Source organism: Haemorhous mexicanus, chromosome 3, assembly GCF_027477595.1.
Source record: "Haemorhous mexicanus isolate bHaeMex1 chromosome 3, bHaeMex1.pri, whole genome shotgun sequence".
Taxonomy (NCBI): domain Eukaryota; kingdom Metazoa; phylum Chordata; class Aves; order Passeriformes; family Fringillidae; genus Haemorhous; species Haemorhous mexicanus.
Genome location: NC_082343.1, coordinates 23,990,289 through 24,016,663, shown reverse-complemented (window position 1 = coordinate 24,016,663; position 26,375 = coordinate 23,990,289). Strand labels below are relative to the sequence as shown.

General features: G+C 39.5%; 1 protein-coding gene across 8 annotated transcripts; it reads left to right on the top strand.

Annotated features, from left to right (window-relative positions):
* The first annotated feature begins 137 nt into the window (after positions 1–137).
* On the top strand, positions 138–24,804 carry RCOR3 (REST corepressor 3). 8 transcript variants are annotated; one of them, XM_059841103.1, is made up of 12 exons: positions 138–383; positions 866–922; positions 7,032–7,109; positions 8,595–8,647; positions 10,360–10,521; positions 10,865–10,989; positions 12,447–12,543; positions 15,505–15,723; positions 17,388–17,465; positions 18,237–18,294; positions 23,496–23,737; positions 24,166–24,804. In XM_059841103.1, exons 1-12 carry the CDS (start codon positions 242–244, stop codon positions 24,508–24,510), a joined length of 1,656 nt encoding a protein of 551 aa, XP_059697086.1. In that variant the 5' UTR covers positions 138–241; the 3' UTR covers positions 24,511–24,804. The 8 variants fall into 8 exon arrangements, with proteins under 8 accessions (XP_059697086.1, XP_059697093.1, XP_059697092.1 ...); XM_059841104.1 differs by having other exon boundaries at positions 139–383; positions 12,447–12,525; XM_059841105.1 differs by having other exon boundaries at positions 144–281.
* Positions 24,805–26,375: the final 1,571 nt, after the last annotated feature.

Below are 26,375 nucleotides of genomic sequence, written 5' to 3'. Positions count from 1 at the left end.
GGAGCAGCGCTTCCTTCCTTCGGCCGCGCCGCCAGCGCTCCAGCGGCATCCCCGCCCCTCGGCGAGATCCGGCCGGGCCGGCGCGGAGGGATTCCCGGCGCCGGGGGAGGGGGACGCGGCGGGCGGGGGGAGGAGGTGCCCGAGGGGGGGGCGGGGAGGGGGCAACATGGCGGCTCCGTATTAACTTCCCCCCCCTCGGCAGCCAGCGCTGCCGCCGCTCTCCCCCGCTCCCAGCCCTGGCATGCCGGGCACGATGGAGAAGGGCGCGGAGCTCTTGGGGGGTAAGAACCGGGCAGCCCCCAACGGCGCCAAGAGCAGCAGCCCCTCCAACGGGCACTACTCGGAGCCGGAGAGCGGCGGCGGCGACAGTGGCGACGAGCACGGTGCGAGCCTGGGGCCGCCCCGCCGGCGGCGGCAGGGGGGTGGCGGAGGCGGCGGGAGGGGCGGCGAACCGAGTCGAGCCGCCTCCCCCTTCCCGGTGCCGGGGCTCCGCCGCTCCGTCCGTGCTGCGGCCGAGCCGCGGCCCCGCGCGTGTGCGGGGCGGGGGGGCGGGAGCGCGCGGCGCGGCCCCGCGGCTGCCCCCGCGGTACTTAACGATGGGGAGGGAGTGTCTCCCGGGAGCCGCCGCCGTCCCCATTGTTCCGCTGGAATAAACTCCCCCTTCCGCCTCCTCCTGCCCCCTCCTCGGCGGTCGTCGGGGCTTAATCCGCGGCGGCGGCGGTGGGCGGGGGGTGGCGGGGGGAGGAGGTGGCTTATTCCGCACGGCCGCGGCGGGGGCTCCGCCAGCCCGCCGCACGGCGGGAGCCTGGGACGGCGCCTGGGGACGCTCCAGCCCTTAATTTCTCTTCCCCCCTTTGCCTTGCAGATGTAGGAATGAGGGTCGGAGCGGAATACCAGGCGCGCATTCCTGACTTCGAGCCCGGTAAATGGCTTTTCGGCTGTAACCTGACATCTCCCGAGGCGGGAGGGGTGGGCTCGCCGCCGGGGCGGGCTCGCCCGGCGCTCTCCGGCGGCGGGAGGCGGCCGCGGGGCTGTATTTACGGTGCTTTTGAGCCTTTGTGTCGGCGACCCGGTGCCGGCGGCGGGAGGTTTGGCCGGGGCGGCATCTGCGCTCCGGGGGCGGGGGGCTTCGCGGCGGGGGATTCTCACTTCATTATCGGCCGCATTATGTATATCCGGCGGGAGGCGGTGAAGCAGAAAAAGCTTGATTTTTTTTTTTTTCTCCCCCCTCCCTGTCTTTAAACCTACAACCATAAAAAATATTTGACGAGGGGTGATGGATGTTGTCGGGCAAGGGTGGGAAGTGATGCGCCCTGCCGGAAGCGGAGCAGACCTGGCTGCTGGGTGGAAGATGCGCTCGGTGGGAAACTCCTGCTCCTGGTTTTGTGTGCTGTAGTAGCCTCGCTGGCCCCGCCGTGGCAGGCTGAGCTGCTCTCCTCCGCCTTCCTCGCCCCCCCAGCCCCGCCCCGAGGAATATGGGTACGCTCGCCTAGCCTGGTACTCAGCTTTAGCAAGTTAATTGCGAGAATGCTGCCGTGCCTTACTACGCTGAGCAGGGAGAGCACAGGAGCGTTCAGCAGTTTTGCTGTAGCGGTCAGATGAAGCCTCTACTTTCCTGCTTTCCAGGCAGGCTCCATGGGTGTCGGATGGTTTCTCACCGGAAGAGGATTGCTCCCAGGGTGCCTCCCAGGGCTGGAGCGAGCCCCTCTGGATAGGCGCAAGTCCCCACCGGCCAAAGAAAAGGCCGGGGGAAGGAAAGCTCCAGGGTGGGATTAAATGAATGCGTGATCTTGGCTTAAGGGAATGCCTTTCCCCTAGGAAGGAGCACGCAGTCTATGTCTCTTTGTTAATAAGGCTAATTGTTTGCACCCTTTATTTTTACATTGCCTACATAAAAATATACACGGATAAAAATGATGGTTTCTAACCTCCAGCCTGGATTTGCTATTCCTATAGGCCTCTTAAATTAGAAAAACACCTAGTGTTTGTTTTTCTTTTGATTAAAAGAACTCTTCAGCCCTTGTAGAGCAGTTGAGGTTCTGTGGTTTCAATTTTGTAAACTGTATATGCAATAGGACCATTACATTAGTGACTACAGAACTAATTTTATGCTCTCCTATAAGCAGACTTTTTAGAGCTCCTAAGTGTTTCTGGGGGATGGTATTCAATTAATGCCTCTTTCTCCAATAACTGGGGTTAATATATATTCACCCTATCAGTTTCCTTAATAATGGAAATGTTTCTTTAATAACTCCTGAGTTAGAAGCATAATGTTTTATTTTGAGGTATTATCCTTCTTGGTGTGTATATTTTGCTTATTAGGGCAAGAAGGTAGTGATTTGTTTTGGAACACCTGAGTCTTACAAAATAAATTTTAAAGTCCATCAAGTTTAAAAGTGCAGTACTTACCTAGTTAACAGATTGTTTATCTGAGGAGATATCAGTGAGATCTCATTCTTTCATCTCTTTGTTTTTTTGGTTGAATTTTTTTTCTGATGAGTTTTGAGGCATAATTTCTTAGGGACAGAATTAATGAGAGATAAAAATCTGTGCTCTTACAGGTACATTTAGGTTACTTTTTTTGTAGCAAGTGAGGTAATAAACTCCCCTTTAGTTCTCGGTTTGCATATATGGACATGACAGTGCATTTAATTATCTTTAATTATTTTTCGTCTTGGAATTGTTCTAATGCTCTTTTTTGGGGGTTTATCAGATACTTCAGAGTATGTGTTTATTTGCAGTACTCTTGAGTGCTGTTTTTTAAGCTCCTTGAAATAGGTGGGAGAAGGTAATCAATGATGGATAAAAGTAGACATAACTAAGACACAAAAGTTAGCCCTGATAAACCTACAAAATCCTAAACTGAGTGGAATAATACTAATCCTTTCACTTAGCCTGTCCTGAAAAATAGCCATAAGCAATGCTCTACAACAGTAGGAACACAATATTCATGATTAATGTTATGATGGCAGTAAACTTTTTTTTTTAATTTAGATTATGTATAAAACAATATAATTTTTTTAAAGGAAAAATTCCACTGTTTCTCATTGTCTCATGGAAGTGGATTGTGGTTGGAAGCAGCAGTTAGGCAAAGTTCACTTAAATTTACTCTCTTACCCCCTCCACACCATCTTACTTTTACAAGCAGACTTTCAGATACAGCTTAAGAGAAGTAGAGTTTTTAATTGTCACCGACTATTACAGCAATGAGAGAGATTTTGTTACTGCAACAAACAATTTTAATGAGTAAACTTGGGTTTTTTTACTTTGTCTAATTTGCTGAGTTAACATACCATCTCTTGCACTCAGATTTCTGTCTCCTCCTCCTGGTTTTCCTATAGTATTTTATATTCTTGGTGAAAATTTTTCTGCTTGTGCTTTCTGACCCACCTATAGATCCAACGGGATGTTACAAAGCTGGGATCCTTATATTGTGGGTTGTTTGCATTCTTTTGGAAATCACAGTAGAGAATGCACCACCCTGTTGTGTCACCCACAGAGAACTGCTAGAAAAGTTTTGTCCTACTCAGATTTAAACTTCACAATGGTTTTAGTATGAATTTTTGCCTACTTAATGCTGAAATACTTAATTTCCCATTTACCCTCTTTTCAGGGCTGGAGTTGGGGCTGTCAAGAAGAATGTTTTGTACCATTTAAGGTCACTTAGGAAAACATTTGTCTGGATGTCTTTAACTTTTCTCTCTCTAGTCTTCTAGTAGGAAAACAGGCTTTTTTAAATTGAAATATTAAATGGTGTGGGAAAGGCTTAGTCTTAAGCAGAGGAAGGTAAATTTTCTGCTGGAAACTAGCATACTCTTAAATTGCCATGCTGCCCTACAGTGCCCTCACTGTGTCCTGTATGCTTTTGGATGATTACATTATTCTCAGTACCTGGAATCCTATATAGAGCTGCACCAGCTGTGCATACCCAACTTCTAATGTGCAGCTGCAATTTAGAGAGGGTCAGTTTGCTGCTATGATTTCCCTGTTCTGGAAGCGGTGCAGAGTGCCTGTTGGTCATCTTCAGCTGGCTGCATTTCCTAGCTGGTACTGGCAGTGGGGCGCAGCAGCTGAAGTGCAGAAGCCTCTTCCTCAGTGGCTTGGAGGTTTGTTTTGGGGAAAGGGAGACTTGATATTCTTCAGATGTAACTCACAGTCCTTCTCTTCCTTACTGGCTTACAAGTCTTCTAACACACTTTGGTTAACATGTTGCAGGGTATTTCCAGCACCCCTCCCTTGTAAAAAAGATCATGTTGCCCTCCAGGTGTAGCACAGCCTCTTTGGGGGTTAGGGCTGCTTCCTTGAGTTCTTGGGGCACAAAGGACAGGCAGGAAGTTCCCGGGAAGGTAGGTCATGGTCTTGCATATGGAGATGACGCCTTAAGTTATAGTTTTCATATTTTTCAGATTCTGTGCTGCCTTGGTGTGTAGCTCTGAGCTTCATATTAAGTGTTAGTAAGCTGTCTTCACTGGGTAGTTAGACAAAACAATCCTTTTCCAGCTTGGGAACCAAGGATACAAGGAACCAAGGTTACAACCTTCAGGCCCAAAAAGCATAAACAGTGAATTGAAGAGAGCAAACAAGGAGGATGGGACTTCATAACCTGAAGCTGTAATTGGACAACTAACCCCAATATGCAAATGGACCAAAACTTATAAAAGTGTGAAACCTTGTGACTGGTTGTCCATCTTGTGACCATTTTGGGTCCATCTTGGGTGTAGTCCTGGCCAGGCTCTTGTACTGCCCAAGGTGTATCCTTTTAAGGCCTTTTAAAAAAAACCTACTTTATTCTTTTAGCTCTGTCTAGTGTCTGTTTCAGATCAGCCTCTCAAGGCATCAGAGATGGAGGGATCCCTGTCCTACAGCTAGGAACATCCCATGCTGAGGTCAGGGTGCCTTCCTTCAAGCTACCTGTATGCATCTCATTATTCCTTTGTCATCCTGGCTTTTCTTTTGGCAGTGTGAAGGTGCCACCTGAAGGAAGCAGATGTCTGATTCCTGCTGGGGACACAGCACAGCCCTGCTTTGAAAAGGGATGTTCTGGTGGTTTTTGCTTGTCATGTGGCGGTTGCACCTCATTAGGGGAGTGTCACCACATACATGATCTCCTGCAGGCACAAGAGCTCTGAAACTATATATATATATATATATATATATATATATATATATTTTTTTTTTTTTTTTTTTTTTTTTTTTTTTTTTTTTTTGCTTTAGTACTTGAGTATTCAGTATCTGGTAATGTCCATGATATTCCAGCTGTCTGCAGGTATCTTAAGTTTAGACTTTTTTTCCTCATGACCTGAGACTCTAATACATTCTCTGGTCATCCTGCTTTTTCCTCATCTTTAGTTAGAATGAAGAGTAGGATAGTGGTCATTTACTTGTGACCAGAGAAGTGTTGTGCCTGTAACAGCTTGCCCTACTCTTCGTGAAGTCTTGCATTCCTAATGACTAAAAAATGTCATGCTTTTTTATTCTGAAGTGGAATGTTATATTAAGGAGTTTATTCTTGTATACCAAAAACCTTTCAGAGTTTAGTAGTGCTTGTGCCTTAAACCTGGTGCTTTGTGAGTGTATGTACATTCTTAACCTGTTACAGAGTTTATGCTGCACTGAAGTTATCTGCCTTACACATCTCATTTTGGAAAGGCACAGAAGTTCTTTAATTAACTGTTTTCAAGTTCACAGTTGTGATGGATCAAGATTGCAGAGATGATAGCAAATACAAAACACTGCCAAACTGAAGAGGGAAGAGCAACAAAACATAGTACACTGTTCTTTTTTCCAAAGCACTGGGTTTGGTGTTTTGTTTGCCTCAAACAAGATGTAGAGCCTAAATATAAAGTGCGTAAGCTTAAAATGGAGTGTAAAGTTAGTTGTTTCACTGAGCAAAAAAAGCTATTTTTCTCCAAGAAGGATGCAAGGATTTTTCCTCTGTGGGTGATTACTCAAGGAATTCATACTGACATCAGATATAAATCCAATTGTTGAGCAATTTCTTAGTGAGATAAACTGTTGTAAGCAAATAGATTGTAAGGGCCTTTATGTTTTAGAATACATTTGTGAAATAGTAATGGAAAGTGACTCTGAATGAATGCTTTTACAGTATCAGGGAGTTTTCTTTTACAGCATGTTTTCAAAAATCATATGCTCTGATTTAGTGCTTCAGTGTTTGCATCAGTATTGCTCTGTCCTGATGGGTTGGGTAATTTATACTGCTTCCCTTGCTACGTTGAGGTGGGGATAAACAAACCAAAACCAAAAATTACTTTTACGTCTGACTGCTTTCTCCAGCTGTGCAATTTGGTTGGCTATGAATATTAAAATTATAAAATTAGAAAAATCAAAACTAGAGAGAGATGAACAGAATTGTTTCTGGCATAGTCATTAGTATAGTTTCTTCTTGAAAGGGATCAGGGATGGTGACTGAATTCTAGCTCTTATCTACTTTTGGTTGTTTTAAGGAAGTCTAACTAACCACAGTAGGTCCAAGTACTCCTATGATAGTGATAAATGTTAGAGCCCTAACGGACAATCAAACTTCAGGAGAACAAAGTTGCATCTTTGCCAACTTCACAGGGGGTAGATTGGGATATGAGGAAGAAATTCCTCATTATGGGGTGGTGAGGCACTGGCACAGGCTGCCTAGAGAAGCTGTGGATGCCCTCTCCCTGGAAGTGTTCAAGGCCAGGCTGGATGGGGCTTTGAGCAGCCTGGTCTAGTGGTAGGTGTCCCTGCCCATGGCAAGAGGTTTGGAACTAGATAAGATTCCTTCCAACTGAAGCAATGCACTTCACTGGTTTAATTGTGGTAACCAGGATACTGTCTAATATTTAGTTGTACTTGAACATCCTAAGAGTAGTGTTCAGATTCAGCCATTTGATATCTTAAGGAATTAATTGTGAATTAATTATTCCCCCCTCCTTAGTAGCTGGACTTCTTACTGTGGTTAGCTTTTGCTTACTGTCACATAGTTGTTCTCCAGATCATAGTTATTAAATAAATACTGAGAGTTACTTGTTTTCTTACAGGTGCCACAAAATACACTGATAAAGATAATGGAGGGATGCTTGTATGGTCTCCATATCATAATATTCCTGATGCCAAGTGTAAGTCCTTGCCTGCTTAGGAATTTCAGTGCTTAAGTAAACTAAATAATTGTTTCTGGTGTGCCTGTTTGCTCTCTATTTTACACACAGTGAAACTACAAATAAACACAAATCTTCTTTTTCTTTATTTAGAGAACTCCAGGTAAAGCAAAGATGATCTTCTCTTATGTTAGTAAAGCCTTTGTTTCAAATCATACTGCCTATTTTGTATTATCATCATCATTGTCTGTGAAACCTTTTGTTATTAATTAAAGAACAAAATATCTGAACATGAGGAACTTGCTGCTTTAAATTCCTAGGAGAAGGAGTTGCAGTGGATGAATTTAGAAAAGATTTGTTGAGGCCCACTTCAAGGGGAAATTATTACTGCTGTCACAGAAGGAAAAAGCAAACATTTTTTCCGTTTAGGATTGACCTGAAATACAGGAGTCATCTGACTAAATGTGATCAGTTATCTGTTTAATCTAGTTTAAACTTGTTTCCTGTGCTAGAATTTCCCATATGTAATATAGGGGAGTAAACTTTGAGGATGCAACCGTGAGAACCTCATCCTCAGGACAGTTTTTGTCTAATACCAGTAGTTAAGAGATTTGTGTCCCTCTGTGTTTGAGGGAATGCATCTTCAACTACTGCAGAGCAGTTAGAAGTAAAATACAGCTGTGATAATTAAACTTTTTTCATTCCTTCAAAGTATAATTAACTCTTTGCAGCAATAGTGCATGGCAAGAATATTCCTTGTCCATTTGAAGAAGGAGGATTTGATTATTTCCTTTTCTGGATTGTACTTCTTTCCACCTATTTAGTTGCCACTTAATTTTGAGCTCTAGAAGGTGAATAGGAAAAGGTTTTGTTTAAAAAGTGGGACTTAATTTCAAAATGATGAAAAGTGTTCAACTCAAAGCTGGCTCTAATATTGCTAAATATGATTTTTTTTAATTTTATTCCTTGGTTTCATTATCTAATTATTGAATTTTCATACTTTCTATTGAAAACTGACTTTGTGTCATAGTTAAAATCCATATTGGTTTGTGAAAGCTATAGTAATCTTGAGGATATGCATAATCATTGATATAGGATCTCCTTGCTATAATTTTCAATGTGTTTGGGAATGCAAGCAGTAGAAGTAGTTAAATTTAAAGCTAACCCAGGAGGGGGTTCCAAAAAGGCATAGCCTTTCAATAACCAGCTAGTCTCTGCTTTAAAGAAATAAATAAATTATGAGCCTCTGTGGATTTGTTGTAGTAAAAATGTGAAAGAAAGCAGAATTGGTTTGTGTAAAAAGTTTATAAAATTAAATGTTCAATAATGATCAGTGGCTTTATTTATTATTAATAAAGCTGTGAGTATATTTAACATTTTGGGGGACCTGGGCCTATGCAGTGTGCTAAAGCATGTGGAGACTCTTCTCCCATGTTAGACGGCTAATTCTGTCATAGAGCAGAGCTAAAAGTATTAAAGAGTAATTCTGACATTGCTTTGTTGCAGTGGATGAATACATAGCAATAGCAAAGGAAAAACATGGATACAATGTGGAACAGGTAAGTGCTGTGAAATGAGTGCTCATTTAAAGGATTTTTTAAATATAAAACTATAACACAACTCTTATCTTTCCCCTTGGTTACCATTAATTAACGCTGTTTCTCTTCAGGCACGGCAGCAAATACTGCAGTTAAATGGATCTGCATACAGTTGTGGTCTGGATTCTCTGCAAAAGATTGAGCTCTTTGTTTTCATGACATGCTCAGCTTGTAATGTGCACTTTTGAAAGGTTTGGTATGTTTCTTGATACACTGGGCATGTCATGCAATTGTGTGTGTATATTTAGCTAAAGAGTTTCTTAGGGAAGCAGCTTACAAATTTAAAATTTAACATTAGAATGCAAATATGGTTCAATTTTGAACCATTAATTGATAGGGATGGCACTGAAAAGGTTTTTTTCATGTTGAAAAAAAACTGGAAACCAATCTCAATTGAGTGGGTTTTTTCAGAGGCAGGAGAACAGACTCAAGTTTTAGCGCTAAAACAAACAAGTTCGCTTTTTAACAGCCTTTGGCCACCATTCCTTAAAAAGTAAGGATAAAACTTTGCTGGTATGCATGTAGTTCTATCACAAAACTCTTCATAAATTAACCAATCTATGTAAAAGTGAGATTACTTGTTGCAAAAAAATATTTGCTGTACAATTGAAAAGAAATTGTATGATCAAGTTTTGGAGGATGGAAGCTTGCTCGTTAACTGCTGTCTGACAAAGAGGCTGCCAGTGTTACAATGTCCAGAATATATCTGTGGTGTGGTGTTACTTCTTTATGCCTTGACTTCTGTTAGGAAAGAGGAGGAACTGGTGGATCTCAAGTCTCCAAGAGATGGATTTCCAAAGTAACTTCTGGTACAAAACATTTGTAGACTCCTCACAATGGAATAGAAATTCTCTTTGCAAGAGGTGTTTGTCACTTGCCCTTTTAATAAGAGCAGAGGTCAGAGGTTTGCTGTGTCCAGGTTGTTAGAAGATGTGAAATCAGAGGGTTGGAGAGACACCTGGTGATCATGTCTGTGCTGTGTGACTGAAACTGAGGGGATTACATTGCCCAATTCCCATGTCTGAATCTTGGCATCAAATCTGCCTGTGATTCTCTGGCAGAAAGTCCAATGAACATAAAATCCTTTTAGACTATCGAGAAATTAAATTGTATAAGAAAGTATATTTGAATTTCCATTCCTTATTAGGTGCACATGACAAAGCGGCCATGCTGTTATTTGTGGATTGGAGAGTTGTAGAAAGACCACTCTCACTTTGAACTTTCAGACTTGCATTTTGGATGATCCTTCGGCTACTGAAAAGTATTTTTATTTAAAAGTATTAATACTTAAAAATACTTTTATTTTCTTTCTTGAATGGGCTGGTAATAAAGGCCTGTAAGGAGCTGTGTAGGTGATACATGCCTGTAAAGTAAGAAAGCAGGTCAGATTTGAGCCCATCAGCCTAGTTCAAGCTGCTCTAGAATTACTGCTGCCATGCCAACCTTAAATTGTCTGGCTTTCATACCATTAATAAAGTATAGTTGTGCCCACTGAGTCCAAAGAGAATTTTGTAACCTATAGTAAGTAGCCAATAAAATTGTGAATACATTTTGAGAAGGGATTCTGCTAGTCAAATTTTATTTCAAACAAATGAATTGCCTGTTTTTATTTAACTTGTCTCAACGCTTTAGAAAATTGACTAAATCCAAAGAGGGACTATTTCTTTTCAAAGGCTCTCGGCATGTTGTTCTGGCATAAACACAATATTGAGAAGTCCCTTGCGGATCTCCCTAACTTCACTCCTTTCCCTGATGAATGGACAGTTGAAGATAAAGTCCTATTTGAACAAGCATTTAGCTTCCATGGAAAGAGCTTTCACAGGATCCAGCAAATGGTAAAGTAATGTTTTAATCAGAAGCAATAAACAGCTCAGATGCACTAAGAACAAGGCCTCCTGTTGGGCTAAAATTTCATGTTGATTTCTGTGTAAAAGCTTCAGGAAGAACCTTGAATATAAGATTTATTTAATTTCATCATGTTTCTTGGACATACAGCTTTTTCAATCTAATGAAAAGAAGCCTTCTCCCCTTTTAAAAATGTGTATGAAATACATCCCTCCTTTCAGTCTTACCAATGCTTTTAAAATATTGTGTAAGGATGGTTATAAACAGAGCAGAATTATAATTCTGGGTGGAATTTTAAATTTTAAGTGTTAATCTGTTGATGAATTCTTTTAGCTTCCAGACAAGACCATTGCAAGCCTTGTAAAATATTACTATTCTTGGAAAAAAACTCGCTCTAGAACAAGTTTGATGGATCGTCAGGCTCGTAAACTAGCTAATAGAAATAATCAAGGTGACAGGTGAGTTTTTTGTTCCTAAGTAGCTAACCGAGACTGAAATCTAAGTAGAGATGTGGACTAATTTCTAGCCATTGTTTCACTGTGAACCATGTGTGTCAGGTTTGAACCCCTGTTGTGCTATCTCTGATTTTAGCAAGGGGTTTGGTACCTGTGCTTTAAGAACTTTATCACTCCAGTCTGTGTTAGTTACAATAGGAGAAGGGAGTGTTTTAATGGATTCTGTGAAAACAAGGATTTAAACCCTAAAGTCTATTACTGTCTGTGCAAGAGAGTGTTTTTTTTTGGGGGGAGGGGGGTGGAATTGTTTCTTTGTTTGTATTTTTGAGCTAATATGGAACTACAACTGAAAGTGCAACCACTATAAAGAGCTGACACAGTTTGAACGCCTCTGCATTGTTTTATAACAAAAATTTATATGAAGTTGTTTTTTAGGAGACTTACAACTGCTATCAGAGAGAATTAGAGCTCAGAGTAGTTTTGTTGTCTTGCATGGAAGGGAATAATATTTCTCACAGTTATTATAAAATCAAAATTTTATTGTGCTCAGTATATGTAATAATTAACTTGCACTTTTTAAAAGGTGATATACGTTGCATGTATATGTAACATAATCTATGTTTGTATGGGAAGCTGTAATTTTATATCTATAGAAAATTGCTTAACTGGAGCAAAAGGGGTCATTTTAATTTTATGTTCTTTTCAATAACTTCTGAAATCTAAAGTTCATATGCTTATTTAGTGATCCTATTTCTGAAAAATTGCAAGCTAAAATTAGTTTGCTTTTAAAAAAGCAGTTTGGAAGGGTTTGGTAATAACTAGAAATTTTAGTTTGTTTTTGCATTAATTTATTCAGAAACTATATTGTCAGAATGACCGGATTGGGCTCCAAATTGACTGTTCTCTTTTTAACCTTTTCTTTGATTTAATTCAGTAAATTTCATTTCCCTCCCCTAAATTGCTAGATTTTAAGCACGTTGGTGAAAAAGCAGTCCTGTACTTTCCCATCATATGCCCTATGCTCCCCATAGACTTCAGCAAGGGTTTATTCACCTGGTGCAGTGGTTTGAAAATCGGTCCATTAAAACTAATGGCGCAAATGAAAGGTTATTTCTGCCCTTGGTATATAGTTGACCACATAAGTGTTCACGCTGGCACAAGTGGTTGAATTGAAGAAAGGTGACACCAAAATTCTTGGCAGCAGTATCAGCACTGCTTAAAGTAACTTTGAAACTGTGGTTTAGGATTGCTTGTTTATCATAATAATTACTGGAATTTAATGAAGAAAATCATGCTTGTAACAGCTGTCTTTTGAAAACTACAAATAATTTTGAGATGCCATATACTCAGAATAGACAAATTCAAGTAGATAACTCTTACCCTGGTGCATACTAATATTTAAAAATTAATAAAGTTTAAGAAGTAATAAAGTGACCAGCTTTTTTATAATCTGTCTTTAGTGATGATGACGTAGAAGAATCTCATCCAATGGATGGAAATGATAGTGATTATGATCCCAAAAAAGAAGCCAAAAAGGAGGTAACAGATAACTTAATGGTGAATGTCAGTTTGTTTGTTTTCAGTGAATGTGTTACTGTGAAGAGTGCGTTGTAGTACAGAGGTTTAGGTTTCAGCCTACCTAAATCCCGGGGTCTTTAAGTAGTCAATATCTTGAGGATTTCTCATTGAAACAAAATTTTATCGTATATTTTTGCCATTTTGTGGCTGTAAATGCATATCTCATTACCTCCACTGTGTCCTGAGAGATCTTCAAGTTTTGTAAGAGATGTATCCTCTCACAACCTAGTAAAACAGGTTGTATTTGCCCTCCTTCAGTCTTGTTAATATGTTTACAGTTCTACTGGTTGTGAATTATTTGAACCGAAATGTTTTCTTTGAATTTTAAAATTAAATTACATTTTTCAAAGAACAACTTTTGTTGTTTGTTCAAAGCCACAATGAGGTGAGGCATTTCAACTAATATGTGGTTTTACTAAGATGCTTTCTACTAATAGATGTAGAGGAAAAACATTTTTGCCCTAATGAGCACTTACTGTTGGCTTTACAGATGACTTCTGTGTTCAGGGTATGTTCAGGTTTTAGGAGTTTTTTGAGTTGTTGTTCTAAACGTTATCTATGAACAAGACTAGAAAAACACATTTAAGTGTGTTTAGTTGTTTCTTTGATCAACTTAAGCTTCTGTCATCTTCCTAAGTCAGCCAGTTCATGCCTCTCAAGAGTGAGAGGAGAGGTTATACAAAACTTAATTAAGCACTCCCATGAAGTGGTATCTAGGATTATGAATTAAACTTTGCACTTTTCATGAAAATAATATTGAGTAAGAGACTGATAAGTTTAGCTTCTGTTCTGAGCTTTGCAGTGACCTTCAATGTATCTCTTTATCTACTGGCCTTGGGGGAAAAAAAGGACAATTATCCCTTTCAGTGAAAGAGTTTGAGATTACTTTTTTAACATGGGGATGTTTTATAGTACTTGCTATGTCACATGGTCTGATAATGTACCTTTTTACTTTTTGCTGTTCTAACAATGTCCCTGCAATCTAATGATTAGAGTTGCTGCCTTAGCCATGTCTAAATAAGGGCTATTTTGCTCAATTTACTTGGTTATAGTTTGAATCATGACATGCAGTCCAGAATGCAAGTGATGTGTTGATAGACTTCTAGGAAAAGGACAAAGAGGTTTGTAGTTTCTGATGAGCTGTTTGGATCTGCACAAGATAATTTTGTGATCTAATAGTTCTGGCAGGATTTGCATGCTTTCACTTCCTAAGCAGAATATAAACTGAGTAGGTTGCTTGAGCACACAGAGCAATGGAAACTTTCTGTTACCAGACAAAACAAATATAACCTAAGCTCTCTGTCATGGCAAGACAAAATTATGAGAGAATATTTTCACTTTAAATCCGGATTGAACACATGGGAACTGCAATTTCATACTGAAAGAGCAATGCAGAACCAAAACCCAAATATGTATAAACAGGGCAGAAGTAAACTTAACCTTGATTTTTTTTTTTTTTGCATGTCAAAGATGCAATGCTCTACATCAATTTTCTGGGGAAGAGCACATATCTTAAGTGCTCCTAAGGTGGCCTCCATGAAGTCTGTGGGCTGGATTAAGATGTTATATTAGCTGGGGAAGAGAATGTGGCACAAGGTCAAGTGTAGTAAAACAAGACTCTGTTTGCTGCTCTGCACTACTACTACAGAAAATAATAATGATTATAATAATGGCTGCTGCACTTGGTTTTGCAGTCACTGTGATCAGATGACCACCTCCTCTTAACATGCATGGATGCCAGCAGGGAGGAGCAGTAGGGAGCTACTTGAAGTAGGGAAAAGCCTGAATTCTCTTTCTGTTCTGGTACTAAGCATTCCTTTGAATTACAATATCCTTGCAGAGAAAGTAATTTTTGTGTCTCTGTTCCTGGGCTGCATGGAAACTACTCAGTTGCTCTGAGGGAGTCACATACATGCAGAGAATGTTTAGGTGCCCATACATACGAAAACAAAGACTTAATTTCCTCTTTGCCATTCCTTTCCTTTCCAAAGAAGCAAATAATTAAGGCCTATCTAAATTACATAGATTTTTATAAGGACTGCAGGGGTATGTCCATACTTTCTCTTCCAAATCTCAAATCAGCTCCTCCCCATCCCCCCAAACCAAACAGTACAGTCTCTTTGTGGAGAGTGCTTACAGCAGGGAGAAATGTAGTTTTGCATTCTTGCCTGGCCTAGTTGACTTTGTCATTCTTCTCCTTTAGTATTTGCCCAAATTCTTCATATTTGATCAGAAATAAATGTATAAAGCCACTAATTATTTGTTTTAAAAGCAAGATACATACATGTTTATTACTTATCTTCTGTATATGTAAAAGGTCCATAATGTGTGCCCTCTGTCACAGTACTCAGATTTCCATACCATTTACTGTATTTGTGGCCATATAACAAAAAAGTTTTGAAAGCTGACCTTTCTTAGAGTAATGCAGGCTTATCCAGCAGATGACTGGTATGCTCCATCAACTCATCTGCAAGACATAGTTGGATACTTGTCCTGGTTTGAAAAAGAAGTGAAGTTTTTAGGAGTTTAGTAGTCAAACTAATAAGTGCTGAGGTTTGAATATCGGCACTTAGTGTGGCTATTGAAGCTATAGATATGCTTCTGAGAACACAAGGGGTTAAAAGGAGAGAACTTTCAGAGGGAAGTAAGAGATAATAGAGTAGCTTTTTAACTAGACTTGTATAGCTATAGACAGAACTATTTTTTTGTGACACAGAGACTGCATTTAAAGAGAAGCAATGGCTTAGAGCTAAGAAAGTGCAATGATGTTATGTGAACAGATAACGAGTGAGGAGGGTGGTAGTGCAAAGGAGGACGTTAGCTTAAGTTTTATTTGTCATAAATATGACATTACAATGCTCTCTGATACTTCATTCTTTTTAGTAAAGTTGTATACAAGATACTGTTATTCTTTAATGATTTATTTCTTGTAAATTAAAGGGCAATAATGAGCAGCCTGTTCAGACCAGCAAAATAGGTCTGGGTAGAAGAGAGTATCAGAGCTTGCAGCATCGCCACCATTCCCAGCGTTCCAAATGCCGGCCACCCAAAGGCATGTACCTGACCCAGGAAGATGTGATAGCTGTTTCCTGTAGCCCCAATGCAGCCAACACAATTCTTAGACAGCTGGATATGGAACTAATCTCATTAAAGCGACAGGTACCATGGGTTATTGGTCTTGGTTTGTTTTGTTTTTTTTTTTTCATCTCAGATTGTTCTGATTGTAATGGTTTTGAAGATTATCTGTGAAGATTCTGAAACTACTTTAATGTGAGTTTTCCTCATTTTGTTCCACAGTTATCACCACAAATGCTGGATAGTAGCTGCTCTTCAGTTGTGTTTTTTACGTTCATCTGCTCTTTTGGATAAAATGAAGCAAGATTACTTTTTACTTTTTTCAAAAAAAGGGTAGCATTCAAAGAGTGCTACAGATTTGGGGACAGGAAAAATCAAAAGTCACATTTGATTTGAATTCTTTTTTTTTTTACTTTGTTAGAAGTATTTGTTTGAAAAGCAAAAATGAGACCAATGGAGCAGAGGAAGTTACATTTGTTATGCTTTAAATTGTAGCTTTTTTTATGGATGTCCTTTCCCACATATTATGAAAGTATGAGAGGTGTGTGGAACCTAGATGTGTGGACCTAGTTATTTCTCTGTTTGAATTGATAAGTTTTCTACTTCTTATTAAATTTAGAAAAGCTTTTTAGGCTTCACCTTTAAGAGGAAAATTGCCTGCATCCTTTGCATGAAGAAATTAAATTTTGGCATTTAAAGTTGAAACATGTAATTATTCAGCTTCTAAGGGTGCAGTAGTTATGTGCATGCTTGCTTTCTAGGAGCAATGGGGCTACAGAGTCAAGGCTTATCTTCTGGAATTTTTGCCTCCTTATAGAACTGCCATGTTGCAAAATCATGGAGTGAATAAAGGGGTTTTTTCACGGGGTTTTTGCTCCCTTATGTTCTTTTACAGGAGAAATAAGCTTCTTTCTGTCACAGCAGGACTCTGGGGCTAAATAGCATAGGTGGGTTTCACTCTTTAGCCTTAAGTGTAGGTGAGTTTCATCCTTGAGGTTGTGTTTCTCTTTTTTTTTTTTTTTTCTTTCTTTTTTTTTTTTTTTTTTCTTTTCTTGCAGTGATCTCAGAGATGCAACCTTTGGAATCTCCCACTGAGTTGTCTGCTTTTGTGTCCATACTTAAGAACCCTTGTAATAGCTGTGCACCGTAGTATGCAAGACTATTTTCTTACCTATATTATGTGCATCAATGTCAGATTTAAGTGGTTCATAGATGTGTCTATGTACAATTTGGAAGGTCTGTCCTTTTTATAAGCTAAGAAATATTTAAAATAATTTCAAGAATCCCCCCTAATTAAATTAGAATGATCTCAGGTCAATGAAAAGCATCTGTCAGAAGGAACTAACTGAAAACATTTCATGAATTTTTTTTTTTTAAGAGGGAAGTTAATAGATGCAGTAAATCTCACATGTCTAAGAATGAAGTTTTGTGTCTAGAGTATTCTTAAATCTTTACGAACTTATACATCCTTATCAAAAATTACTTGTTGTGAACAACTTTTAATATTCTTGCAAACAAACTGTTCTCTTGAAAGACTGGCTTAATTTTTTTCTCCATAGTAAACTGATGTGTTTTGTTTTGGTTTTTTAAAGTTTTTTTTTTAAACAGTTAAAAGTAGTGAAGCCTTAAACCATAATATTTCTCTTTTTAACTTAGGAGGTACACTTGTGGCAATCCTAGTGAAGATAAATGTGTAAAGTGACCAACTTTCTTTGTGGAGCTGATTAACTTTGTTGTTTTTGACCAAGGTTCAAAATGCTAAGCAAGTAAACAGTGCACTTAAACAGAAAATGGAAGGCGGGATTGAAGAATTCAAACCTCCTGAGGTAAATCAGAACGAACACTTAAACTTGTGACCTTGCACTTACATTAGTGGGAAGCTGCAGAAATGTGTTTTGCTGCAGCCTAGTGTTTGCACTCCAGCAGCAGCTTAAACAGGATTCATTAAATTACATGCAGGGGGGAGTCTGGCTTCTTTACAAGAAATCGGTGTTAGGCGCTTTTTTATGGCAACTGGTTGAAAAAAGAAGCAGAAAAAACTGAAATATCATGTGTGTTCACAGTAATAGGGAGCTGAAATTGAGCCCTGATACATGGGGGCTTTTTGGATTAAAAATAGGTAATGTAGATTGCCACTAATAAATGGTGTTCTGTGTGAAAACAAGACTATATATACATTTTGGCATCCCTAAATGAATGATCTATTACTACTGAAGTTCTGGCTTTGCCTGTTTTAAAGGCTTGGATATGAAACATAACATGAATGCAAAATGCTCTAAACACCTAGTCCAAATAGTTTAGATAAATGTTACAATAAATTCAAATTCTGTCTGCATAAAGATCATTAGCTTGTGCATAAGTTATTATATAGCTGATACTAAGATTTGCAATAAAACAGAAGAAAAACTGCTGGCATAGTTTTAAGCTCAAATCGGATTGCATGAAAGCCATCTTAAACTATAATTTTTTGGCTTATAAGCAAGAGGTTTTTACCTATTTTGCAAACTGTAGTGCAAGTAAAATACATTGATGCTCAGATACCTTGCAGCTGTTGAAACAATTTAATGATCTTTGTGCCATTTTTCTAATTTTAATAGTCTAATCAGAAAATCAATGCCCGTTGGACCACAGAAGAGCAGCTTCTTGCAGTACAAGGTATGTTAATAGTAGCAGCAAGCTGAAATCTGATGCAAAGGATTTGAAGAGGTGCTTAGGCTTATATTTGTATTTCCCTCTAATGCAAAGCTAAACTTTATCTGGTCACCAGGAAAACTGCAAAACTATTGAGAATATTTAGGAGATTTATTCAAGCAACATGACACTAGGCTTTCTGTTACCTATGTTAAATTTCAAAGAGAAAAACTATGCAGGATTCAACAACTGTATTAGTACCAGAAAGTCCCTTCAGTCATCTTCTAAATCACTTTACATGAATTTCTTAAATGTGGAAGACTAAAGCAACTGTTAAAGTAATAAAATTTGAAGCATTTAAAGACATCTTCAGTATCCTAAAGTAGGAAAAGGCAGAAGTAAATCTGCTTTACTGTTGCTTTTCTCTGTTCATGAGGGAGTAATGGGCAGGTATCTACTCATTAGGCCTTTTAAGAGTCTAAAGGTGGATATGGATGCTTGACTAACAGTCTTACTGGGCCAAAACCCCAGCATTTTCTGATAAGTTATTCATACAGTTTATTTACATTTATTTCATTTATGTGAAGGTAAACTGACTCTTGTATGAGCATGCACTGCCAGATCAAGGAACATGTAAGGGAAATATCTGGAGATGCTGTCTTGAAGGCATCTATTGACTCACTTATGGGGATCATCTTTTATAAAGATAATAGCTCAGTTATATTATGTGCTTTATTCCTCTGTATTCTTCACCTTGAAAATGAGAGACCAAGTTTTAATATTAAAATATTCAGTGGATCAGGATATCAGTGTAAAGTTGTCAGGTATGCCATACCTGGTACTTACTTATTAGTCAGATGACTGAACCTATAGTTAGTTTTTTTGAAGTGTGAATGGAAATGCAGAAAGACCTGGTGAGTCTTAAATCATGCCTTTCAACTTACATACTTCATGCTTGGATTTGCATCTCCAAACTGTCCTCTGTCCTGAGTTCATTCTCTCACTATTGCTAAATACTTCAGTATTTTGTTCCCAGATGTAACTGAAGGAGATGTCTCTAGTATGATAGACTTGCTGGAAGAGTGGGGAAAATCCAGGGTCATTGTGCCTGCCTTAGAATGAAAGGATTCAAACCATCTTGCCTTTCCATAGTTTAGTTATTGGAGTTCTTTCTAAGCAACAGTTTGGGAAGTGATAAGAATACAGTCAGTTTTTGTTAAGCTATGACACTCTGTGACCAACAAGACAAATAAACTAGAGCCTGAGCAAAAGAGAGTGAGGGTTGGTGGTGACTCCTTGGCAGGAGACCCAGCCTTCTGGTCTCTGGGGATGGTTCTGTTTTTTCTAAAGGTAGTCAGCCCTAAGGATGGGGTGAGAAATCTGGCTTGCTGGAAGAAATCTGTTTTCATTGACATGTGGTTCTTGTATGTATTGTTTTCTCTGTGGACCCTTTCCCTTGTCACTATATAAAATGGAGATGAGAGAGAATCTTAATGACAAGAACAAAGTGTTCTAATTATCCCTCCCTTACTTTACTGCTTGCTCTCTCTCCTGGAGTGAGAGTGCTGTCTCCCATCCCTCAGGCTAAGGACCCTGATTTCTTGCTTCAAAGCAGTTGCTTGACTCTAGGCATGAGGGAGCCATGCTGTGTTTTTCCCTGGCTTGTTTTTAGAAGGTAGCCACAGTAGCTCTACTAAAAGCTTCCATAATGTGCATTAGGCTTGGATTTGAACATTGACTTGAACATGGGGACATTTAGTTCATACACTTTAAAACAGATTAATTTCATGAAATGTATTGGTATATTTTGGCATATGCTTTTACTAATTTTACAGAAATCACAAGCATTAAGCAGGTAGGTGGCACTTCCATGATTTGTTCACTTGAATTTGGACAATAAGTCTAACCAAGGAAATTGTAAATATAATCTGCAGTAATATAATTTTGGTACTGTTTTTTGGTAAACATGAAAAAACTCATTATCTGCAGGCTAATCTCAAGGGATTGCCAGTAACTAAGGAAGAGGTAATGACAACCTATCTTAAAATAGAGCTGTGTGTAATCTTAAAAGCAGTGTGGGTGCCTGCAGTGGGGCTGTGGGCTCGGATTTATGATCTCTGAGCCAATATATTCACAGTATAATTTATGAGCTAACAGTTCAGCTTTGAATAGTTGTTGAATGTAATGCGCTAGTTCATCAGTTAGTATTCTTAAATTACAAACTTTTATGTACAGAGTTGTATAAGAACGATCACATTTTCAAGCTAAGATCTTGGCCATAAAAATGCAATTGCAAAAATGTTTTAACACTTGTTCAAGACAACAAATTTGCATTGAAAAGCTGTGCATGACTTTCATGACATTGCAGGGAAAAACAGTTGGGACAATCAGGATCTAACTCTACATAAGATAGTTGCCAGGAGCACTGTAATCCCATCACAGTGGAACTGCAGCTCCCATTAACTATTTCTGCCTTCTTGTGGTGCTGTATCATATTGCTTTGCACCCTGATTAATAATTGTGTTTGCTGTGCTGTACAACATGAAGCAGTGTAAACAGAATCAAACTTGGATTTATGAGTTTCTCCAAGAGAGACATTCAAGATAAAATACTGTAATCAAGAGCATGCATGTGTTCCAGTGTACCTTTGCAGCTGGATGAAGTTCTGAAGAGCTTGAAGGATTCCCTCTGAGCTGGGCTGCTTTCAAATGAGCTGGGAGAAAACCATTCATACATGGGAAGTGAGGCTATGCAGTTGTCCTTTTTCAGCTTCACTTTCATCAGCCTAATAAAATTATTGAATAACAGTTGGAACACGTGAGAAATAATTTAGGGGTGTTTAGCACTGAATTTGTATAAGGATGCATAAGAAACGTGCACCAGTTTGACAGGGATGGTGACTTGGCAACAACTCTTAGAGATATGCCATCACCTTATACATTAAAGTTTCACAAACACACAGTGAATTTTCTCTATTTCTTACGTGGCTTGAAAGGCTTTTAATACGTCATTCTGATAGAGCAGTGGTAATAACATTGAAAAGAATCCAAAATGAGCAGTGCTGTGTGTAGCTAAACTAAGGAAATTTTAGTTTATTTAGATTTTCTTTTTAGGAGTTGGGTTCTCAGTGAAGGCAAGAACACCTGGTTTTCAAGCTGCTTGCTTGGAAATAGGCTTTAAGACCTTATTTTTTGACAACTTGAGTTGAAGATAGCCAACAGGCTCAGTTGTTTTGCAGATTAAGGGAGGAAAGAAGTGTAGCCACCATAGTAACAGAAAAGGCTGAAATCACTAGAAGTCTATATTAGTTTTCTAACAGAAATGTGCTTTGTTCTGCTGGGCACCTTGTTCACTTGATTAATTGTACAGGACGTTAGATATATTGCAGCGGACAGTTCGTGTTCATTATAAATCAGTAAGGGTGGTAATGGTAGGGCAGACAAAGAATATTAAAATACTGGAGGCAGTGTTCTGTGGGCACACACAGCTTTTAAGGAGTACAGCTGATACCTTGTACAGCTGATAAAACACAGAGCCAAATCCCTGTCTTTGCTTTGCCTGGATCCACGCCCTCCCACGTGGCTCTGAAATCTTTCCAAGGTTCCTGCAATCAGGAGGGTTTGTATGCCCCAGAAAAAGATACTAAATAATGTAGCTGGGCTTCTGACAGCTGAAACATCAGCTTCAGCTACAGAATTTGTTACTATCCTGGAGGTGAACTTTTCTTTTAAATTGCAGAGTGTACATTACCACATCAGAAGTGCCTAATAACAAGGAAAGTAGAAAGGAGCAGAACAAACTGAAGGTCACACTCTTCACAATTAAGTTGAAAAGGAACATAGCTTTCAGATTTGAAACAACTCTCACTTTCTGAACACTTTTCTTCATTTTCTGAAGTGAGGCATGAAATCAGACATAAATTTCTTTTCCTGTAATGAGAAAGAATGCCTGTCCTCTAAGAGTTGTAGTACGTTCCAAATGAGTTTAACTATCGCAAGCTTCACAGGAGAAGTCAAATTGTAATCCTCTCATGCATAACTGACAGCAAAAAGAGTCTTCTGTTTACTCACTCTGGAACAAAATTGGTTTATTTCTTCAAGTCTCCAAACTTTTTGACACTTTTAATTAAAAATACACTTTGTGCAGCTAAAAGCTGTGTTCTGGGAGGTGGAAGAGGTTGAGGATTTCTTTTTCTTAAGCAGGAGAGGGGAAGAACTAGACACATAGCCTGAATATATATAATATTTATTATAATTCAAATTTTAAGTTAAAAACTATGGCATGTTGCACTCATTCTTTTTGTATTATATGCAAATATAGTTTTAGAAGTATTTAAAATATATGTTGGGATTTTCTTTTGAAGTGCCCATAAGCAGAAGTGACTACTGATGTCAGTACAGAAATTAATGAAAAGAACAACGCAAAGCTCACCTGTCATGCTGCTTATCAGTAGGGGATTTAATCTTGTAGGCTTTTGCTGGGCCATCTTATAAGCAGACACTAGTAGCTTAAACATATTTACATTCTCCAAGGTGGAGAATGTAAATGTAAACCCCCAGATTTTTCTACCCAGTTTGAATGGTGAATGAAAGCTTGAAACAGGCTTTGTGAGGTTAGCACTTGCCAGTTGCTCTGTGTAGCCTGAGTAGAGCATGTCACAAATGCAGGAATGAGCAGTATATTGTGATTATACAGCTGTGCCCCCCTGTTCTGCCCTCTGCCACTCCTGCCCCACTGGCCGTGAGAAAGAGCCCTCTGCATTCAGCTGGTGTGGAGGGAACCTGTAGGAGCTGTCAGTGTTTGTCACTTGGTATTTCTAGCATTTTATTCTGTTTACAGCCAGTCACACGTGCTCAGTCACCCCTCCTCCCCTCTTTAGCTGGTCTTAGGCTTCTGCCCTTACTGTGAGCACCCTGAAAGATTCACTCTGTTTGTCAGAGGCCAGGTCTCTGTGGTTTTAGGTTGAGAGGTTTGGTGAGTAAGCCAGGATCTTTTAAGAAGAATGGGTAATGACTTTTTAATGAAGTTCTTGATTTGTATGTTGATAGCTGTGCTATTAAAAATTACTTTGTTTTAATGGAAATCGAGGCCTTCTCCTAATTGAGAAGTTCTCCTAATTAGCGAGTCCTCGGTTTGCGGGTCCCATAGGTTCTCTCTGTAAATACATCACACGTAGCTGTGTCTGACTGATTCTTCACAGCTATGTTATTTACTTTGCCTTCCAGGTGTCCGAAAATATGGTAAAGATTTTCAAGCTATTGCAGATGTAATTGGCAACAAGACTGTTGGCCAAGTGAAGAACTTCTTTGTAAACTACAGGCGTCGGTTTAACTTAGAGGAGGTATTGCAGGAATGGGAAGCGGAACAAGGAACCCTGGCTTCTAATGGTGATGCTTCTGCTTTAGGGGAGGACACAAAAAATACTTCTAATGTGCCATCAGGAAAGAGCACTGATGAAGAAGATGAGGTGTGTTTTGTGTACCAGAAATAAGTAAGCATGGGTTGAGGAACAGCATTTTATGTAGTGATAAAATATAAGGTTAACTGGTGTGGAGTGGCAAACCGCATTCTAAAGAATGATGATGAGCTTGCATAGAACTTCAGCCAATGTCGTTAACCAGCCGGGAGCAGGACTGCACCTTTGATAGTGACGATCACGTTACTGTTTTACTGTTAAAATACACTTCTCGTTCTAGAAGAAGACTTGCTTTGTAAATATTTTCAGTTCTGCTGTCTCTAATGTTTTGGTTGGTGATTTCTTTTCGGTAACTTCTCGGTTCTTTGGTTTTATTTTTTTAAATGCTGTTTCCTGTGTGGTGGCCAGTGGCAGCCCAACTGCGTGACGTCCCGGCCGGGCCGGCCGTTCACACAGTCTTGTCTTTGTCCTTTGTGCAGGCACAAAGCACTCCGGCCACTCAGTGTTTAGGCCCTTCACCTCCAGCACACGCATCTGCTCCGGCACCTGCCGCTCCCATGGCAACTCTAAACCAGCCGCCCCCGTTACTCCGGCCGGCGCTTCCCGCCGCTCCTGCTCTGCACCGCCAGCCGCCGCCGCTCCAGCAGCAGGCGCGCTTCATCCAGCCGCGGCCCACCCTGAACCAGCCTCCCCCCCCGCTCATCCGCCCCGCTAATTCCATGCCTCCCCGCCTCAACCCCCGGCCCGTGCTGACCGCCGGCAGCGGCCAGCAGCCACCCTCGCTCATCGGAATTCAGACAGAATCTCAGTCCACTCTGCACTGAAGAAATACGAGCAGAATTATGCTAACTCCCACATTTGAAAAATTGTATCAATGTACTTTTTTTTTCCAAATAATGAAGGGGAGAAAAGAGCAAGCCTTCACAGGTATCAGACCAGTTTTCCAGAGGAGCAAGCTAAGAACTAGAAACGGAACGACGTCAATGACCACCTGTATAAAAATATTTTTATGCCGAAGACTTGTACAGCAGAACAATGCCTACACTGCAGCCCTCCTCTGTATGAATAACTGTTGAAGGAAGCTAACTTCTTAAATGAATAAATGTTCAACACACCAAGATTTTGTTTAACTGATTTTTACTCTATTTATTTTATTACAGTTCTTTATAGTCAAGCATCTAACTACAGGAAGGTAGTCTGGCGAATGTGGAAATAGATAATATTATAGGAGACTTAAATGTAGTGTTGGGGTTTTTTGTGTGTGTGAATTTTTTAATTTTTTTTTTTTTTTACCTTTTAGTGAAAGAAAATAATGGCTTTAGGTTCAGAAGGTTTGACCCTGTTTAGATAACAGTAGAAGCATTTCACACACTTGTAAAATGTAGGTCTTCTCTCTATGTTTTTCCCAGCACATCTTAGGTTGTTTTAAAAGGTACTGGCTTATTAAATACTCCTGTTTCAGAGTATTCTGAAGACTCAGTGAGCTATTGTACCAAATTTATTAAATCTCATGCATGGTCTACTCATAGAATTTAACTGGAAGCAGGAGTCCAGTTTCTTGCTGCACTCTTGTCTTGTGGGCTGGGCAGAATAGAGTGGCAGCAGCTTCCACCACCCAGGGGAATGACAGGACAGGAACCATCTAGCAAGGAGTATTAATTTAATTTGTTATTCCACTAATTCTTCTAATGTAAGTACAGTAGAATTCCATTCCTCTGAGAATGACTGTCTGCAGTTCGTGTATGTTAGATCACTGATAACTTGCGTGAGCATTAATGAGGGAAGTGTAGAGGCTGGTGGTGCTGGTAGAGTATCATGAGAGTAGCTACCTGCTGCCAACCCAGTCTTTTAAGTGATTATCTCTTGACTCCTGGTATATTTCTGGCAAAGTTGATTACATGAGCTGAGGGTATTGGGGGAAGGACGAGTGTGTTTGTTTATTTCATTAACTCAGTAAAACCTGCATCTAGATATTAGTATTGCTTCCAAATTATAGGAGTTTGAAAGAAACTCATTTCACTGCATTCTCATCTGAAACCTTGATTGATGCCTAGTAGTCTTTCAGGGCATGGGGGGTTTTTTGTGTTTTTTTTTTTTTTTTTTTTAAAGCAGGTGGCCTCTAAACTTCAAGTAAACCAGGCTCCAAATATGAGTAGCACTGTTTGAAACTGTGTGATCTGAATTAAGCTATTGAAAAATAATGCATTCTTGATTATGTAACAATATACATGTTGACTGTCGTACTATTTCAAAAGGTTTTTTTGCTTATAGCTGAAATGGTGTCTAAAAGTCATTTTAACTCCTTTTTGTTTTTAACTAGATTTGCCCTTGACTAAAATGAGACTTTTTATGCAAATGGGATGTGCTTTCCCTAGGTTTTTTTCACAGATAAATTAGGTGATCTAATGATCAGTTTAGCAGCTAAATAAGGTCTTTTTTTAATGTGCAAAGGGAAGTTCCTGTACTATCAGATTCTATTTCATTTGAAAATCTGGTATTAAAGTTTGATAGTTGTAACCTGAATTGCAGTTGAAGTGTTGACCTTTATGTTTTAGTTCTTCATTTTAAAATACTCTCAGATCAAACTTGAGACATTTTTCTTTCTGAAGAGCTTTCACTGGTGTGCTGAGGTGTCGTACAAAAGGTCTTTCTTACAAATTTTCTTTTGCATCAGAGTAGGTGCTTAGCC